Source organism: Sebastes fasciatus, chromosome 7 (assembly GCF_043250625.1).
Source record: "Sebastes fasciatus isolate fSebFas1 chromosome 7, fSebFas1.pri, whole genome shotgun sequence".
Classification (NCBI taxonomy): Eukaryota; Metazoa; Chordata; class Actinopteri; order Perciformes; family Sebastidae; genus Sebastes; species Sebastes fasciatus.
In genome coordinates this window covers 17,599,178-17,619,126 of record NC_133801.1, presented here as the reverse complement: position 1 = coordinate 17,619,126, position 19,949 = coordinate 17,599,178, and the positions used below count along the sequence as shown (strand labels likewise).

Below are 19,949 nucleotides of genomic sequence, written 5' to 3'. Positions count from 1 at the left end.
ATGCCAGTATTTTGTAAAATCAGGACTCTTATTGTGAAAGATGAACAAGTAATACTTACTGGCTCTGGTGTAGAAACCATTTGTTTTGATGAACATTACCATGCATTTAAAATTGTGTTTAAGCCATTACAGGCACTTAAGGTGTTTGATGTTCAAGAGTTGCTCTACTTCAGACCAGTGGATGTTCAAATGGCATATGGAACAACAGATTCCACCCTTTTCATAGTTCCATATTGCCATCTAATGCTGCCTTGACCAGTGTTTTTAGTGTTAATTCAAAGTTGACGATTTTTCTTATGGATCATTTAAGTGGCGTTTTAGGCAAAATTTAAGATGTTGATGTTTGCAATGTATCCTCTAGGGGGTAATCTAGGTAGCAGGATGCGATGGCCTTAAGGAATTTGGCTGTTTGTATGAAATTTAATTTATGAAACCCAACTTGAATATTTGATAACAGAGTAAAGTAATTTATTGATCATTACCATTTAGCAAGATCAAAAGTTGTTGGTTGTCTGGCTGAGGTAATCCTGCTTCCATATATATCTCCTAATGGAATTTTCTGTCGTCATTTGTATTTCCCTAAGGGTGGTTTGTTGTATTTTAGTGATGGTTGAAAAGGAGTTATTGTTATTCAACCTACAGACAACTGCCACCATACTGATAGATTCCAACCAAGATCTTTACAATTCAGCTATTAGAGCTGTCACTTTTCTTAAAGGAGAGATTTGCTATTTTTTAACCTATCTCAGTCTATCTGCATATAGTATGAAAAATGCCCGCATTTGTTGTAGACATTCTCTGGGGCACAGCGACATCGTTTGGCGTTTTTCACACTATATGCGGATAGATTGAGATAACGTTGTAAATCGGCAAATCTCTCCTTTTAAAAATTTAATTTGAACACCTGCTGGAATAGAAAACCCACTAATCTCTGGGAAGTTGAAAGTCCAATAGTAAATCTAACTGCACTCCACATAGTGTTATAGATGGAATATTTTAAAGCCATTTTAGCATGTTTGAATAGTGTTTCAAATGAAAAATGTATTTATTTTTTGGCACTTGAGTTGGCAGCAGCAGTATAATGTATGAACATATAGTCAAATCTTCTAAAGCCAAATATGTCTCACCACTGGAAAAAAAAATTCTGAATTTGGCCAATTACTAAAATCAACACAAACACACATGAAGGCAGGTGCACTCTCACATCACAACTCATTCAGTGGCCAATTCGATAATATTTTGGTATGAATCGGTTGGTAGATTCCAGATGATAGTGAAGTTTGTTCTGGGTTGAAAATAGCTGGAATTATCCTCTATGTGTATCCTCTGAAATGCACTTTAAACAATATTTTTCATTGTTAAGAGAAAATAGTTAAGATTTTACAATTTGAAATATACCATGTCTTCTAAGAACCCTGTTTTTCTTTTCATCTCTTAAACTGAAAGTGAAGTTTTATTGTTATGTAGCTCGTGTTGGTGTGAGCACGTCTCAAACTACATTTGACCTGAGGATTAATGTCTTTATTTTTAATAAATTTGTATTAAGACATGGATATAATGGTGTTTATTGTTTCCCCCCTGCAAACATTTTTAGTTTTACCTGTTTTAAGTATCAGGTGGACATGGTAAAGTAGAAAATGCAAAACACTCAAAACTAATTCTGTTGAAGAATACATTTTATTAGAAAAGAGCTTATTGTATGTGTTGAGGTAGCTGATGAGATGCCAGTATTTTGTAAAATCAGGACTCTTATTGTGAAAGAACAAGTAATACTTGGTGTTGGGTAAGAATAACACTTAAAGGGAGTAAGTACACGAGTAAATATGTTTTAACACTGGCAGAAGTCATTCAAAAATCAACACTGTTTGGAGTAATTTCTTAATCAACACTTAGTGTTAAGTTGGTTTAACACTCATGAAGAGTAAATTAATAAGAGTTAATTCTGATTAACACTTAAAAATTCAGTGTCAACTATAAATAACACTATGAGTGTTATTTTCGTCATAGTGTAAAACTTGAGTAACACTTCTCAGTGTAGTGTAGTGTAAAATATTAACTCTTTCTAGAGTTGAATTGACTCTGAAAATTCAACACTATGTCCAGTGTTATTTTAACACTCTGTAGATAGGGACCATATGTTCACTGACTTAGTGTTAAAATTGACTCTTTAAGTGTTGGATTAACACTGTCGATTTTGCTGTGTAGTTCTTGTTTTGTTTTTCACTTATTTGATACTTGTCCGACATAAAATAATAGAAATAAAGTGAAACGAAGTAAAGTGTTCATTTTATTTTTCATTTTTTATTTTTTTTTCATTATCATGATACTCAGTTTTCCTGCAGATTCAATTCCCCTTCCAAATTACACTTGTGACGGTGTTACACTTCATATCGCATGAGGTGATCACCCTGTGTGGTATGAGGTCCAACACCTCCAAAGCTGTGTCTGTAGACAGGGGTCAAATACGCCTGTATGCGGCCACACACTAGAGGCCGCTACACCCACAGCGGCGATGCCAGCACACAAAGCTACTTTCCGTAGAACGTTTGCAGTGCTGGGCCACCAACTTGTGGTCGGACCCTCAGCAGCTGGAGCCTTTGGGAGGTTCTGATCCTCAGGTGTAGTCCTCAAGGAGCTCTCACCCCCAGATAGAGCGTCATTGAGCGTCGTAGACAATGTATCCTTCACCTGAAGCCTCCTCTTCTCTGATTCCAGGTAAGCTGTCATCTGCTGAGGTGTCCTCTGCTGAGCTCTCAGGACTTCGGTCTCTGTCTGCGATTTGTTATACCGGTTTAACAGGTGAGCTACCTTCATGTAGGCTGCCCAGTCCTGAGGTGTCATCAGGATAGCTGTCCGGTGTTCGTCCTCTGTCTGCGTACAATGGTTATTTGGTACCAGGAAAACTGTCATCTGCTGCAATGTCCTCAGCTGATTTCTCAGGTGTTCGTTCTCTTTCTCCGATTTGTTATACAGGTTAAGCAGGTCATGTCTGTCCAGGGAGTCTGTATTCAGCTGAGGTGTCAGGTGTTTGTCCTCTGTCTGCATATTGATAATCTTATTCCCCTCAGAAGTCATTGTAAATGAATAGTGTGGAAAGCAGCTGGCCTATATTTGCTTTTTGCACTGTGTTGTATCGCAAGTTTTGTTTTCTACGCCATGGCTTTCCTTCTATCGTGACGTCACATCCAGATCAAAGCCATGACGTCATGATAAAAAGCAGCAGATGACGTCACATCATGTTGTGATGTGACGTCACGTCATGACATTCTGTGCGCATGCGCCATAGAACGTATTCGTAGTGGCCAAACGGCGGTACTGCAACTTCCGTGCCTTATTTAAAAAATTATATATATAAGATCCATCCCTCATCCCTCATCCTGTTATGGTTGGTTGTGGGAGGAGCTCGCAGGTATCATGTGATTCCAGCAGCCTGTCATACGGGTACTCAGTTGTCCTGCGCTCCTCTGCTCTTGAATGCACCACGCTTCTTCCTCCTCTGCAGAAAACACCGAGAGGACCAGTTTATAGCAGCAGATGCATCATTTACTGACTCTTGTTTTCGACTGAAGAAAACAGGTGAGTACAGCTTCATGGAGGTTTCACGTTTCAGTCATTAATGCAGCTAAATGCCATGAAGAGTTGTGTAAAGGTTTGTTGAAAAGCCGGTTCTGTCAGACTAGTCTGATGAACTCTCACTCATAATGACCTACCCTACCATTAAACATGTTTAGTAACTGCTCAGGTCAAACGCCTTTATGTCAGCTTCACAGCAATGTCTCCACTGCAGACAATAAACACAGTGCGAAATGTGCATGCTCATCTATCTTATTTGCATGTGTTTTGTTAAATATTATCATATTTGTCTGTACTGTTTGTTATGTCCTTTGCCCTTGAAGGCTGTGTAAGGAGTAGATGAGAGTTTCAAAACAATAGCACAATGACCACAAAACATAGGCATTCAAGTGTGTTTATTTGCACTAAGAAAATATCTACAGCAAACAACAGGTAAATAAATGTTGTATAAATGTGAACAAAAAGGAGTTTAAAGTACAATAATGCTCAGTCATGAAATTAATTTATGGTAATTTTTCGCCAAATGGTTGAGATAAAGAATAAAAAAATAAAACAAAGATTAAGACAAGGCAGCTTTATTTGTATAGCACATTTCAGCAACAGGGCAACTTAAAGTGCTTTACATAAACATTCAAGAACATTGAGACTAAATGCAAAAGAACTTAAGACATATTTAAAACAGTTATAAAACATTAAATATTAGAAAATAAAAACAAGCTAAAAATAAAAGCTAGGATCGAAGCTAAAATAGAGTATAACACACAAGAGTAAAAGTTATAGTGCAGTAAGATCATTATTTGATCAATGACATAATGTACCTTCAAAATAAACTTCACTAAGTGAAACTCTTGTTGGGCTGACCCGAATACTTCGAAGCTTCGACTGTTGCCATGGTATTCAACCTGCAATCAGTATTCGAATGCTTTGTTTTTTCCATTTTTTTAGTTTCTTCGTTTGTTTTTTGCTTACATATGAGTACAGTATATAGTATAAATGTAAAAAAATCCCATGAAATAAGGAATAATCCCATAACATTAATCATTATTCATATTCAACATTCATTATTATTAGTTATTTGCCAACAGATACCGCTGTTTGTTTTATAGAGCACTGTCCCGGGCACTGAAACGGTGGAGATGATGGAGACAGACAGAAAGAAGAACATGTCAGCTTGCTGCGCAGCGAAGTGAAGCTTTGAATATCTTCGAATATTACTCACCGAAGCTTCGAAGTACAACATTTTTTTATTCGGGACAGCCTTACTCTTCAGTGCCTGAAGAAGCTATGTTGCTTGTGGTGGCGTTGATTCATTTTATGTGGTGCACATTTAAACACAGGATCCAGGGAGCCGTTCCAACAATTTATTGTAGTCAAGGTGGTTAGGTTGGATGGCAGTTGGTGGATGATTTTTTCTATACAACGAAACATTATATATATATTATATATCTCATGAATATAATACAAATTCCAAATAATAAATGTGGATCATTTCAATTTACATCTTCATGCATCCACAATCTGGAATTTGCCTTTTCTCCTTGACATAGGATTAAACTCTAACATAACACAAAACAATCTGTTAACTTTCAAACAATATATATTTCATTTCAACCAAATAAATTATAATGGTACAAAAGCCCTATCAAACTCACATCACTCTCTCTTTGTTCTGCTTCAGATTATTTGGAGGGAGAAGGGAGGGTTCAGGCCTGGAGGGCAGATTTATATAATCTAGGGGGAGTGGTTTTAATAAGCAGTGGCGTTATATACCATGCTTGCAGGTGAAGTGGAGACTTGTAATTTAACAGTACCTGTATGCCGTGTCTCCTTTGCAGAGCCTGTTTATGGTCCACCCAAAGCCAGTTGTAATTCAAGTCTAACAATAGTCATGTTTTCATAATGTGGCTCATGTCTTGCAGGAATGAATCAGTCCCAGGAACCAGGTGAGGAGCAGGAGCAGGTGACTGCGATGGTATGTCAGGAGGCTGACCTGAAAGATGGACAGTAAGTCACACAACGCTTCTTCTTACTGGAAAAAGATCACCACCACTATCAGTGAAGATGATCAACGCTTTCATGACCACTTGGAGCTTTTCTCTTCACCATTTCTCTTCTTTTGTGTTTCTAAAAGGATGAAGGAAGTGACTGTGGGGGAGCAGAAGGTGTTGCTGGTGCGTACTCGGGGTCAGTACAGTGCTGTTGGAAGCCGGTGCACTCATTACAATGCTCCTCTAGCCAAAGGTAAACCTTCAATCTCTATATATCTGAATTAATACCTTTACTGAATGTTTGAGAAGTGTTAACTGCATGTTCTCTAATAAACCAGGAGCACTGGTTGGTGACAGAGTGAGATGTCCCTTTCATGGTGCCTGTTTTAATGTGAGAACTGGAGACATCGAAGAGTATCCAGGTCTGGACAGTCTGCCTAGTTATAAGGTAAAATATGTCAACATTTAGTAGCAATTTACTGCTTTTTTTAACATGAATGAATTTGAGATGATCTACTTGTACATTATTTCCATGTAAATTGTTTCAAACTATACCAATTTGTCCAAACTATGACTATTGAATGCTTGAACACTATCTTTTAAAACAAAAACATGCAGTCATTCAGTAGAGAAGTTGCAAATTCACCCCCTGCAGTTGAGAGATTAGATTAAACGTCTCAATGGCAGGTAGTCCCACCCACACATTTATGTATTTTCCAAACATAGGAATATTTTTTCAGCTGTTAACATACGTTATGCCTTCTGTCACATTATGTTATCAAAATTTTGCAAATAAGAGGCAAGGAAAGTGCAAATTTAGATCCTAGTTCTCTTTATTTTAGTTATGTTACCACTAGGGCTGCACAATTAATCAATTTTATCAAAATCACAATATGGTGTACTGGTATTTTCATGTCACAGCATGAGGAGGAGGAAATCACAATATTTGTTAAAGGTGAAATGTGTGTCAAAATATGATTTTAAATTAAATATTGTGGTGCTGCAGAGATGTCCTGGCCTTCACATTATATTCTACAGACTTAAGAAAACGTCTTAGTTTGGACCAGGTCCCTGCAAAAATCACACCATAATCATTTTAATATGTTTTTCAATGAAGATAAGAATAATGATGTAAAATTGATCATACCCTCAAATATCTGAAATTATATTGCAATATCAGTCAAAATAATCGCAATTACATATTTTCTCGAAATCGTGCAGCCCTAGTTACCAGATGTTACTATTGTTCAAAGTTCTTCCTCACTCTTTCAAAACATTTGAGTGCTCCGATCTCTACACACTTTTCTGTTTACACATTCTGTACATAGACTTCTCATTTTTTTGTTTTATTTTCGCAGGTAAAAGTTGAGGATGGCAAGGTGTATGTTTCCATCAACAAAAATGTAAGTGATGGCAAGTTAAATTCCTTTCATTTGTGTTAAAATCATACACTTTATTTAACTGTCCCTTGTTTGTTTGTTGTGTCCCTCAGACTCTGAAGGTGACAAGACGGGTGAAGGAGATGTGCAGCATGGCGCCAGACGTCAAACACACTATTCTGCTGATAGGGGGAGGTAAGGACTAGATGTAATAAAGAATAAATAAATCATAAATATACACTAATCCCTGAAAAAAGAGACTACTGTTCAAGTAACTTTGGTGGTCTAGTGCTACCATGAGCTCCTTCTCTGAATGTACCGTCTGAAAAATGACATATTTCAGGCCCTGCCGCGCTGGTTTGTGCTGAAACACTGCGTCAGAATGACTACCAAGGTCGGATCATCATGGTGACCAAAGACAGCCTGCCTCCATTTGACAAGCCCAAACTGAGCAAGGTAAGAGAGGAAAGGTAACCTGTATTCATCCTGCCTTGTTTGTTTTTTTGACTAGTAAGTGTCAGTGTTTGTCAACAACCTGTATTTCAGTCTCTGAATGCGGAGATCAGCAGCATCCTTCTCCGACCAAGTGACTTCTATCAGCAGTACGGGGTCGAGGTCTGGACACAGAAGGAGGTGAGAAGCAAAAAAAGGAGAAATTATTTGGGATGTATTTCTCACCGTCTTGAGGAAAAGCTGATCCTCTCTTTGGTCGTGTTAAAGGTACTGTGTGTAAGATTTGGCGACATCTAGTGGCGTGGTTGCAGATAGCAACCAACTGAGTACCCCTCCTGCCACTCCTCCGTTTTCCAAGACTGAGCTTCCGAGTGCAAAACCGTGGTAATGCCGTTCGCCTCACTCAGAGGCCATCCTTACCAATAATAACACTACTTTAGGAGCAACGCAAGTCAGACGGCGGCTGGTGGCACCATGGTTTTGCACTGCAGCTCATGTTACCACAGTTTCACAAGCGTGTCAGAGAACTAGAGGGCTACTGTAGAAACATGGCGGAGTAACATGGTAGACTCCGTGAAGAGGACCCGCTCCCTATGTAGATATGAAGGGCTCATTCTAAGCTAACGAAAACACAACGGTTCTTAGTTTTAGGTGATTATACATTAATGAGAACATATGAAAACTATATTCCATTTTTGCTAATAGATCTCCCGAAATATTGAAATGTTACAAACTGTTCCTTTAAATAATGTGTTTTGTGTTGCAGGTGGTGTCGGTGAACCCGGCTGATAAGGCGGTGAAGTTGAGTGGCGGCTCTTTGCAGCGTTACGACCAGCTTCTCATCTCAACCGGCTGTAGGTTAGGGTCATCTTCCTGTTCCTCAATTTTTCAGATTGTTTTGTCACAGTCGGGTGTCATAAGACTTACTGAACGCATAAAAGACAATGGAAACATTCATGAACAGATGTTCATGTGACCACAGTTATACGCAGTAAAAGTCCTCGTTTTGTTCGCAGAGCGCGGCCGCTGAACTGTCCTGGTTGGGACCTGAAGGGAGTGAAGTTGCTGCAGAGATATGAAGACGCCAAAGAGATTCATGACTCCTGTCTGGGCCAGAAAGCTGTTGTGATCGGAGCCTCCTTCATAGGTTACCAGATTCAGTTCCTCTTACCTCATTACCTCGTTCATAGCCACCTCTCTCAATATTGAATCTGCTATGTAAATATTTGACAGTGCAAGAACACATGTAGTCAGAACAATGTTGTAGACTGCTGAAGTGTTTCTCATTAACACAACAGGTATGGAGGTGGCGTCCTACTTGTCAGGCAAAGCTGCCAGCGTGGCCATGGTCGGTACCTCCAGACACCCGTATGAGCGATCACTGGGGCCAGAGATCGGCAAAATGAGTATGCAGGTAAGAAACAATGATGACGTTAGTCTGTCGCTGTCATCGCTGAGTGTGATTTTATTAGCTTTTATTAATTGGAAAAAACTTTAAAAACACAGTTTCTTCTTTTAAGATGTTGGAGGAAAAACATGTAAAGTTCTACATGAATGATGGAGTCACTGAGATCCAAGGGGAGAACGGCAAGGTGACTCTACTTTTACTCTATTAGCGTACACCTTTATTTTTGACTTGTCATAGTAGGAAAAGCATAGGTGTTACTAATAACGACCCAATTTGACTGTTACCAGGCCATTAAATAAGCGTTATCGGTCGCTATAAACACCATAGATATGGGCCAGGTCCTAACATGTTGTAAAACTGAATGAAATGTTACGTTTTGAACACAAGCAAAAAGGCTTCTTTAGGTTTAGGTAACAAAAACACTTGGTTAAGTTTAGGCAACTAAACTACAACTTCTTTAGGTTTAGGCAATTAAACTACAACTTCTTTAGGTTTAGGCAACAAAAACCAAACAAAAAGTGAAAGTAAACGCTTCTGAATACAAAGACAACTACATGTTGTTGGTTTTACACGGGCTGATCACGCTGTCTATACTACAGCGCCTGACTTCCTCTTCTGCTCCTGTCATAATTACTACGGTTGCTAGAGGTTGCTGTCGTCTTCTTTTATACCTTCTTTCGGTGATCTACCATGTGAATAGATGATAAAACCTAATATTGGGCGTAGTAGGCCCCTACTGACCCACATCTATGGTGCTTATGCTTCCCTACGCCTATTTAATGGCCTGATAACAGTCTAATCGGCTGAATATCATTAACAATGGCTCCGTCCTATTCAAGTGTCCCAGAGGTTTTAATCTCAAGGTGACTTCCTAGTTAAATAAAAGTTATTTATATATATATATATATATAAGACATGACAGTGTGACAGTGAGCCAACATGCACAATACCAGGACCCTGAAATTGAAGCAACTAAATGGAAACCAGCCATTATTCATTTCATTATTTACACCTGTATTTTTCTTACTATTGCAGCTCTAAATGTCTTCATTGAAAAAAAAGCCCATTGTCACTGAAACAGGAATTGTGCTGCTTCAAACCTATTGTGCATCTCTGAATCAGTCTTTTTTTCCAGGTGAAGGGGGTGATGCTGAAGAGTGGTGTAGTCCTGGAGGCCGATGTGGTGATTGCCGGAATTGGTAATTTTATTATTTCACTTCAAACTTTATTTCGCACAAAGCAAGTTTGGGACTATTTTAAACGTGCAAAAATCAAACACAAAGATCTGTTTTTCAGGTGTAATCCCCAATTCAGACTTTTTGGCAGGAAGCGAGGTGGAAGTGGATTCAAGGAAAGCTGTGATTGTTGACAAGGTAACCCGCTAGATAACACAGCCTTCATCATTTTGATATTGACACAACTAATGAAACACAAACGTGGCTTTACAGCTTTGCGTTTTATGACTTTATGTGCTTGTTTTTGGCATATCATCGTATAATACCTTCCCTTAGCTTATTGTGTCCAGGTGACCGCATTGATTAAATATCTTATAAACAAGCTTAGTAAGAAGTGTTTGATTTAAATTCAAACCTGATTTCTTTTTAGTTTAGAGGGTATGATTTATATTTTGTTTCATATTTATTCTCATTATCTACCAAAGATCTTCTTCGTTGTCCGTGTTTTGGTTCATTTTGTTAAAGGAAAAAATCCAGCTTAATGAAATCTTAAGTAAAGAGGTAAAAAATGAAACACCAAAGTATGGTTTACATTTTTTACTACCATGCCTTTGTCATTTTTAAGTGTTAATTGTAAAAATAAATGTTATTTATCTTTATCTTTTTAGTTCATGAGAACCAATATACCAGATATTTTTAGCGCTGGAGATGTCACCTCTTTCCCTCTGACCATTCGTGGAGACCAAAGGGTCAACGTTGGTCACTGGCAAATGTCACAAGCTCAAGGTAAGAGACTAAAAAACACAGTTTCATATTGTGTTGCAGATAAGTCTGAGTTCTGTTTAAATATTTCTGCATCTTTTTTTTAGTCCAAAATAATTTGATGTCTGGGTTTAACCTTATCATGCTTGTATTGTTTTTACCCACAGGAAGAGTAGCTGCGCTAAACATGCTGAAGAAACCAACCAAATGTGAGTCTGTTCCTTTCTTCTGGACTGTGTTACTTGGGAAGAGTATCCGATACACAGGTAGAGTATTCAGCCATGCATGAGAATATTTAAACCCATGTAAAAAAAACCTATGCCGAGTCTCATTTCCTCTATTCACTTCCTCATCCTAGGCTATGGAGAAGGATACACAGAGGTCATATTCAAAGGCAAAGTGGAAGAAAGGAAGTTCCTGGCCTTTTACATCAAGTGAGCAGCTGTGAAATGACTCCTGATACAGCTGAATATGAATTTATGCTCTGAAACTAAATTTAATTTCTCCTTTAACAGAGACGAGGTGGTGGTAGCTGCGGCCAGCCTGATGTTCGACCCCGCTGTGGCTCGTCTCGCAGAACTGATGGCTACGGGGCAGATCTTAACAAAGGCACAGGCTCAGTGAGTGACAAACTAGACTATGTGTTTATATACTGTAAAGCACATTAAATACATACATTCTGCAGCTGCGTTATGTCATTAGGGAGTAAATGTTTATTGTGGCCACTTGGGGGCAGCGGTAACAAGCTGGGAACACATCAAGCTTTTAAGCTGATAGGGCGAACCTGTGAGCAAATGTTGCTTATTTACACATCCGGCAGATATGGAGCAACGCTATCATTCATATAAAGTTGTGTTTGTGTCCACTTGGTGAACTGAAGTCCAAGAGTCACTCTGTTTTTGTGAAACAATTGCGACATAGCGCCGTCTTCTGGAAGGTCAAGTCCGTTCAATTTCTGTGGTTCAGTGTCATGAGAGATGATGGAAATTCCTGCTGTCTCTTTTTTTCGGAAGTGATAAATTATAGTTAAAAAAATAAACTGAAATTAATTTATGTTCATTTTTATTTTATTTGTATTAGTTTTTCATCCAGGCAATATAGTTTTTCTTAAAGAATATAGTTTTTATTTCTATTTTAGTACTAAAATATTTCCACTGCTTATTTTTTAGTTTACTATAATAACCCTGATGTAAACATAATATCCCAAATCACAGGATAAGGCTCATAACCTGAATAATACTCTTTGCTGAATATTTGTTTTCTCACTTCCTCCTCTGTTCAGGGCTGATGACCTGAGCTGGCTGCACATGTAACCAGAGGCCTGCTGCATATATAACACCTCTCAGTGACGAAGGATGTCGCCTTTCTTTCTTTTGTTCCTCTCTCCATCACCTGTACTCATTCAAAATTTGAACTACAGCTGTACTCAAAGTGGGTCGTCTAAATCAGTCATTCCCAAAGACCTGCAGGTGGATCGCAGTAGATTTTATTAGGGTCGACGAATACATTTTCAGATTTTCTTCTGTAGTCTTTTATTTTAGATGTATGAATGTTCGTATTGTTCTGATAATTGTAGCCTACTTGAATCTAATATGAAAGGCTAACGTACGTTGTTTGTTTTACTGATGAGGAAAAACACGAGAGCCTGTTAACTCCGCCTAAATGCATTTGTTTGGTCTCATTTATATTATTATATTACTTATAAGTATATAATATGTGTATATGTTTTCAATACCACGTGCATAAAAAAGTTTCAAGATAATATTAGCTGATGTGGAAATGGCAGTAAAAATGGTCAGGAACACTTGTTTACACACAAATTTTCACAATTTAATGGTTTGTCATTATTAAAAAGGGTCCCCAGAAAAAAAAGTGGGGGAACACTGGTCTAAATAGTCACAGTCTGTGGTTAATATTAGCTACCTAACGTTAATATATTAAAACGTTTTTGTGAACTTTAAATTCCAAGATTCAATAAACACTCAATTTAATAGTATTTTGTAGTGTAGTCGTAGTGATGTAATAATAATAAAGTAATATTTTTTATACTATTTTATCCATTAAAACATTCTGAAAACACACACACACACACACACACCACTCCACTTGTATTAGTTACAACTTAAAAAAACAACTAAAATACAAAGGTCAGTTAAAATACTGCACTCAATAAACACGGTGATGAACATGTTGATTATTGTTGTTATTATTATCTTTGTCAATATTGCTGTTTAATTTTCACTTCAGTGCTTGAATCAATCTTAAATGTTTGTAGCAGAGATGTAGCTTATTGTTTAGTCTTTGTTATATAACTTGAAATTCCCATGAAGAGAAATGGAAAGCACTTTGTGTAATCTCACCTTTCACTTTATGCCAGATGCCTTGTGGTACATAATAACTAAACTCAGGTATTAAACAAATCTGTCCATATCATACTTACTGTTGTCAGCTTGTGGGTGCAGCATGAAGTTGTTTTCTGTCTTTTTCTTGAAACAGTTTGTTACAATGCTAAATACAATAAATCACTGCTTATAACCTTTGCTACTTCACTTGTTTTACCAGTCTGACAGTTGCTTTTGTCATGGTTATATAAACATAATAATCTTCAGGTTGTAAAATGTCTTATCAATCATCAGCGAGTGATTATAAGGTCTATAAAGATTTTTATTTCCACTTGTGTTGTTCATTGCTGTTTTGAGTCTGTGTGTCTCTGTTTCTGTCAAACTGGCCTTTTAATGCTGTTGATAGTTTATTTAAAGGGGACATATCGTGCTCATTTCCAGGTTTATACTTGATTTTGGGTTTCTACTAGAACTTGTTTACATGCTTTAATGTTAAAAAAAAACCCACATTATTTTTCTCATACTCTGTCTCTGAATATACCTGTATTCAGCCGGTCTGAAACGCTCCGTTTTAGTGCCTCGTTCTTTAAGCCCCCCTCCCGAAAAAGCCCAGTCTGCTCTGACTGACTTATAATTATTTATTATTAATGAATTATTATTATGTTATCAGCTCTTACACTGCCATATGATGCATCTGATGTGTTGTCCAGTCCTGTTTGAAAAGAAAAACAATAAAACTTATGATCATAAAAAATAATTATAACTGTCATTTATTTTCTTTTGTACACAGAACCTTTTTCTTGTAAGTTACTCGATGAAGTTAAAGTATAGAAAGGTGAAACAATTACCACAAAATATATTATTTTAGTATCCGGACACTTACTTGTTATATTACAGTGACATCATTTTCTTGTCAAACAACTTTAAACCACAATATTCACAAATAAACTATATCACAAGAAGTATGTGAAGATTAGTCTCTAATGTTATCGACGTATAAAAACAATTAATCAAACTCTTATTCCTCAGGATTCAGCTGCGTCTTCATTTGCTTGTTTTGGAGCATTGCTTCACTGAGGATCCCAGTTTGTCAGCCAGCAGAAATGGGTTGAGGTGGCAGTACTGAGGAACAAATTAAGAAAATTCACCGTCACTTTCACATGAGACTGAAACAAATCTTCAGCTGCTATCAAAAGCTTTCACTGTGCAGTTGCTACAAAGAGTTATTCTCTCTGTAAAACGTGTAAGGCAACCTGTGTTCAATCTCTAGCATTCAAAATGTGGGTCAACTTTGTGGGTTACTTTCTTTCTGAATGCAGTCAGTAGTTAACCTTTAAAAATTAAAGCACATTTTAGCCACAGTAAACCCAGAACATCAGCTACCTGTGGTGTCGACTCTGAGCCGGACTCTGGTTGATCCGATATCTGGATTTGGAAATCCGGAAAGAAACGGGATCTCTGGATGATTGCCGCCATCTCTCCATTTACTTTCACCGCCACATCTTTCTGCAGAGCACAAAAGAAAACATTGACATATTCTTTCCAACAACATAACAGATTACTTTTTTTTTAATACTGTATTTATTGTCTTTTAGTCATATCCTATAGTACATACAAACCCCAACATACATATACACGCACACATATGTACCGACAAGGTATAACAACAATAATGTAAAATATCCTACTAAAATGAGTAAATCAAAATAGATAAATTAGGATTTAAATAAAATCCCCCCAAAAAATCCCATCCATATACAATATGAACTGGATCAAAATGTGACACCATTATCAAGTTCCAGTGTCCTTTCGTGACCTCTGTTATGTCGTTGTTATGTAGATTATTTTCAATATGCCACATATTCTATCAAGAGCATACTTATCATAAATTTTACATATGGAAAATGTGCATTCATAATGTGTCACTTAGATAGAATGTAAAAAGACCTACACACTTATTTCTATATTTTTATATATTATTATTATTATATTTTTTATCTTTACAATATTATTATTATTATTATTATTTTTATATATTATATATACATTATATTATACATATTTTTACTTTTATTTTTTTATTTTATTTTGTTGTTATTGTCTATGGGTTTATGTCTTGTTTAGTTTTCTTTAAACGGCAATGGTGATATGTCTATATTTTGTGTTTAAAACTGTTTGTATGTGCAAGAATCTTTGTCTATGGTACCTTGTGTACAACGATTTCCATGTGACAAACTCAATAAAAAGTTGTTCAAAAAGAAAAAGAAAATGTGTATTCAAAAATCCATCCACCATTTCAAAAGGCATACCATAGACTCCATAATTCAGTAAATATTATGACATATATCCTTCCATAGAAGATCGGAAAAATAAATAAATAAATAATAAGAAGGGTGATGGATAACGGATTACTTTTTTATGTGAATATGGAGTTTTTAAAAAAAAAAAAAAAAGTACAACACATATAAACATTATTTTCCTACCACAGGTTAGTAAATGCGCTGTGTAAACATTAATAGAGCAATTCAATTGTGGCCCTCTCTGGTGGGACTTTCATTATACCTTGAAACAGTGGGAGGAATCAAAGTCAAGCTGATCTGGGAAATCTGCCACCGTTCCTTTATAGGTCACTGTTGCCTCAGACACGACTGGACTTTTGGGCAGCTTAAAGAGTCGGTAAGTGCCCGAAGCATAGCTGACGTCACCTGCAAAACAAAGAGCCGGCTCAGTTGTAGACTGAAAATGACCTTTGCACATCATCAAAAGTCAACGTTGCCTTTTTTTGTTACCTGCTTTTGCCTTGAGCTCACTGCTGTAGATTGCAATGTGGCTGGAGGAAACAAGATGAGGAGTGGTGAAACCTACGCTGTGTGCCAACGAAATGAGATCCTGCCAAAAGAGAGAACCCCCCATTCCTTCACCTGGAACAGGAAGCAAAGGTCACAGTCAGAGGAGATTGCATGTTAGTGGTGCAGGGATTCTGCTCTTTCACATTAAATGTTAGATGATAATTAGGGCTGTCAATTGATTAAAATAATTAATCGTGATTAATCGCATAATTGTCCATAGTTAATTGCGATTAATCACAAATTAATCGCACATTTTTTATCTGTTCAAAATGTACTTTAAAAGGAGATTTGTCAAGTATTTAATACTCTTATCAACATGGGAGTGGGCAAATATGCTGCTTTATACAAATGTATGTATATATGTATTATTGGAAATCAATTAACAACACAAAACAATGACAAATATTGTCCAGAAACCCTCACAGGTACTGCATTTAGAATAAAAGATGTGATTAAATCATAACATGGCAAACTGCAGCCCAACAGGCAACAACAGCTGTCAGTGTGTCAGTGTGCTGACTTGACTATGACTTGCCCCAAACTGCATGTGATTATCATAAAGTGGGCATGTCTGTAAAGAGGAGACTTGTGGGTACCCATAGAACCCATTTTCATTCACATATCTTGAGGTCAGAGGTCAAGGGACCCCTTTGAAAGTGGCCATTCCAATTTTTTACAAAAATTACTGTAAGTTTGGAGCGTTACTGAACCTCCTTCCCGACACGCTAGTATGACATGGTTGGTACCAATGGATTCCTTAGGTTTTCTAGTTTCATATGATGCCGGTATCTTCCCGCTAGCTTTAACACTGAGTCTGCTACAACCTAAAAATCACAAGTTGTGTTAATGTGTTAAATAAATTAGTGGCGTTGAAACTAATTTGACAGCCCTACCGATAATGTAATGTTATTTTACCCCACAGGACTGCATCTTCCTTCATGTGATCAGGAACAACTTTGCTGGCGTACATGTCACTGTAGTACAGCTCACCTCCCTCCTGTGTAAAATGAGTGATGAGAGCCATAAACAGCTGTGCACCTTTCTTTTGACACATTAATGTAGAAATTCCTCAGTCTAACCTTTAGGACGTTGTAAGCTTGCTGCAGCACTGCTCTTTTATCAGGACACAAGCAGATCACACAGTTGGATCTGGATACATTAGAGGGAAAATAGTTTTGTTTAAGCTGTCTTATTGTAACAGATCACGCAGAATCACGTCCGTGCTTTAAACCTACAGCACAACATCCACCGAGTCGCTCTGTATGCCAGCTTCACTGAGCTTCTCCATGTACCCCTGGACAAAAGTAACGTTGGGCTTCTCATAGCCAAACTCCTTCTGATGATGCTCAACGTACTGACGAGACGCTGCGATCTAAAGAAATGCACGTTAAATCAGTGGAAAGCACAGAAATCAAGTGTCAAATGTTGTTGTGAACATGTTGTGTGTCATCACCAGCTCCTCCGTCATGTCGATCCCCGTCACATGTCCGCTTGGCCCAACAAGTTTACTGAAGGCATAGCAGTCTCTGCCGGAGCCGCTGCCGAGGTCCAGGACCCTGCAGCCCTCGAGCTTCGCTGGAAAGGGAAGACCACAGCCGAAGAACCTGGAGAAAAGGACAATATGGACAATATGAGGATGATGTTCACAGAGGCTTTTTCAGCAATATGTGTATGCTTTTAGATGTTTTTACAGAGAGGTTCAATGACATATTATTGTTGTTGTTGCTGAGTAATTAAGTAGTCCTGCTACAAAACGGTCTATTCCTGTCGTTCCCACATGTGGGACAGAAAATATTAGCAGAATTCACTCAACACATCTCATAGGCTACCAATGAGACCACCTGGTGACTGTGTGAGAAGGTTGTGTGTCGGAGATATGCAAAAAAAAGTTCTGAAGATGTATATGATGCAAAAATAAAAGGTGAGACAAGATTACACAGCGTACCTTTTGGTTACCTCCGGGTGAACCAGGCTCAGTGCATCCCGGACACTTCTTGGCACTGAGCAGGGAGACAAACTGCAAGACGCAGCACTGGTTTGGAGATCACAGGAGGACTCCAGTCGGTTGCCGTAGTACTTCTGCACACATAACATATCGTCAACAACTGTATTTACACATGATTTAACATTTTGCTCTAAAGGTATAAGTAAATGATCACAAGAAAAGTACTGTGACAAAAATCACATCATCACAATCATTTCATACCTTCAACATTTTATAGATATACATATATAATTATTTTTTAAATATTTCTATATTTATTTATAATATATTATATTATCTATTTATATATATATACTTATATATATATATATGTTTTACTTTATTAAGAAAATATATGGTACAAAGTCAGACATCCTAGACTTCACGTATCGTCAAGAAAGACAAAAGACAGATTCAAATAAACAGAATGAAATTTACAAAGCAGGATCATGAGATTTATCATACAAGTCAATTAATTAACACTGCTTTCAAAATAAATAATAACACCTTTAAGACTCATTTTAATGAGTGTTCTTTAAAATGTATATTTCCATATCTGTCCAAAATTCAATAGAATGAGAACAACTATAAAACAAATGTGTCATTGATTCATGTTCACTATTGCAAAATTAACATTTTTTACCCATGTCAGTCCTTTCAGAACAAAAAAGGATCTTTAAATAAATTTACAAAATTGACTATCAAAACATCCTGTCCATTACTATGTGCATGATATTTATCAAGTTATACACATTTTATAGGCTTTGTTGTTTTATTCTATTTCTGGGTGACTTTTAAAACATCTAACCATGGACTACAGATGTTAAAAAAGCCAACTTAGCCAACATATCCAACTGGACTTTTTACTTTTTTTTCTCCCGTTTCTCAATGATCAAATAAACCAATAAAATTAACTTTTAGCCCTACTTTTGTGTTCACAAGCACCTCCTTGGCTCAAGTCCAAAATGAATAGTTAAAAACACTTGGTGGATATCAAATAGGTGGATTCCAGTGTTTTTCTGACTGTAAATTGGACTATTTTTAGGGACATCAAGGAAGACTTTGAACCAGCATTAACGTTAGACCTCCCCTGGACTTGACACCAATATTATGTTAAAAGGGTAGAAATTGTGCACAATTTTAAATTGAATCTCTCTAAATTTTCAACATTATAGCCTAATTACTAGATTTGAAAAAGAAGAACAAATGAGAATGTGTCCTCCTTCTTCTTCTTCTGCTATTATGTAATGTCAGAACTGCTTTTGTATAAAACTGAGCTCTGAACTGAAGATAAAACTGAATAATACCTTCACATTTTCCCGCACGTCGTCACAAGTCGCCATTAAGTCCGACATCATTACAGAAACACTGTAAAAAGTGTCTCTAACTATGTGAAAAGCAGAGTGTGACTTATAAATAACATGTGATCAGACCTGCCCCCTAATGATCACAGAACTCCACTCTTCCGGTTAACTCTAGTTTTCACAATAAAAGCATACAGCATAGAAACTTCTACAAAAACAAAACAAACAAAAAAACAACACTTAGGCTAAATCAAATGTGTACAATAAAGGTTACTTTGGAATCAAAAGCAAACACTGCAGCAGCAAAGTGTAAGTATTTATTTATTATATATAATATTTATACAACACTTTTCAAAACAAAGTTCAGTAAAATGATTAAATTACCAATTACCAATTTTAAATCTCTTTTAAAAACCCATTTTTAGAAAAAGGCTTTTTTAACTCCGGAAGGCAACAGCTTGGTGCACCTTTTTTGTTCTTTTATTGTTGTTTTTATTTTGTCTGTATTTCATTGTATCTGTGCAAGCACTTTGAAACTATGTTTAGAAAGGTGCTATACAAATAAAGATTATTATTATTATTATCATTAATATTATTATTATTATTATTATTATTAATAATAAAACAATACCCTCATTTTATACTTTTAAAGATACTGATTTTAAAACATATTTGACTATGATTGAAAACTTAAAACTCAAAAATTCTAAATTGCCATCAGATTGTTTAGAT

At 36.8% G+C, this 19,949-nt stretch overlaps 2 protein-coding genes across 3 annotated transcripts; one reads left to right on the top strand and one right to left on the bottom strand.

Moving 5' to 3' along the window:
• The first annotated feature begins 3,438 nt into the window (after positions 1-3,438).
• On the top strand, positions 3,439-13,411 carry aifm4 (apoptosis inducing factor mitochondria associated 4). 2 transcript variants are annotated; one of them, XM_074641925.1, is made up of 20 exons: positions 3,439-3,576; positions 4,680-4,804; positions 5,493-5,577; positions 5,705-5,814; positions 5,900-6,009; positions 6,920-6,964; positions 7,054-7,135; positions 7,284-7,396; positions 7,487-7,573; positions 8,160-8,251; positions 8,410-8,540; positions 8,692-8,807; positions 8,914-8,985; positions 9,937-10,000; positions 10,098-10,174; positions 10,645-10,762; positions 10,906-11,004; positions 11,097-11,172; positions 11,254-11,358; positions 12,021-13,411. In XM_074641925.1, the coding sequence occupies exons 3-20, from the start codon at positions 5,495-5,497 to the stop codon at positions 12,049-12,051; spliced, it is 1,611 nt and encodes a 536-aa protein (XP_074498026.1). In that variant the 5' UTR covers positions 3,439-3,576; positions 4,680-4,804; positions 5,493-5,494; the 3' UTR covers positions 12,052-13,411. The 2 variants fall into 2 exon arrangements, with proteins under 2 accessions (XP_074498026.1, XP_074498025.1); XM_074641924.1 differs by lacking the exon at positions 4,680-4,804 and having other exon boundaries at positions 3,446-3,576.
• A 423-nt stretch (positions 13,412-13,834) lies between these two features.
• LOC141771541 (arsenite methyltransferase) lies at positions 13,835-19,381 on the bottom strand. Its single transcript, XM_074641927.1, has 10 exons — positions 19,221-19,381; positions 17,875-18,008; positions 17,383-17,533; positions 17,165-17,301; positions 17,009-17,078; positions 16,845-16,926; positions 15,870-16,001; positions 15,643-15,785; positions 14,464-14,586; positions 13,835-14,202 (listed from the first exon to the last, which is right to left on the bottom strand). Exons 1-10 carry the CDS (start codon positions 19,269-19,271, stop codon positions 14,125-14,127), a joined length of 1,101 nt encoding a protein of 366 aa, XP_074498028.1. The 5' UTR covers positions 19,272-19,381; the 3' UTR covers positions 13,835-14,124.
• Positions 19,382-19,949: the final 568 nt, after the last annotated feature.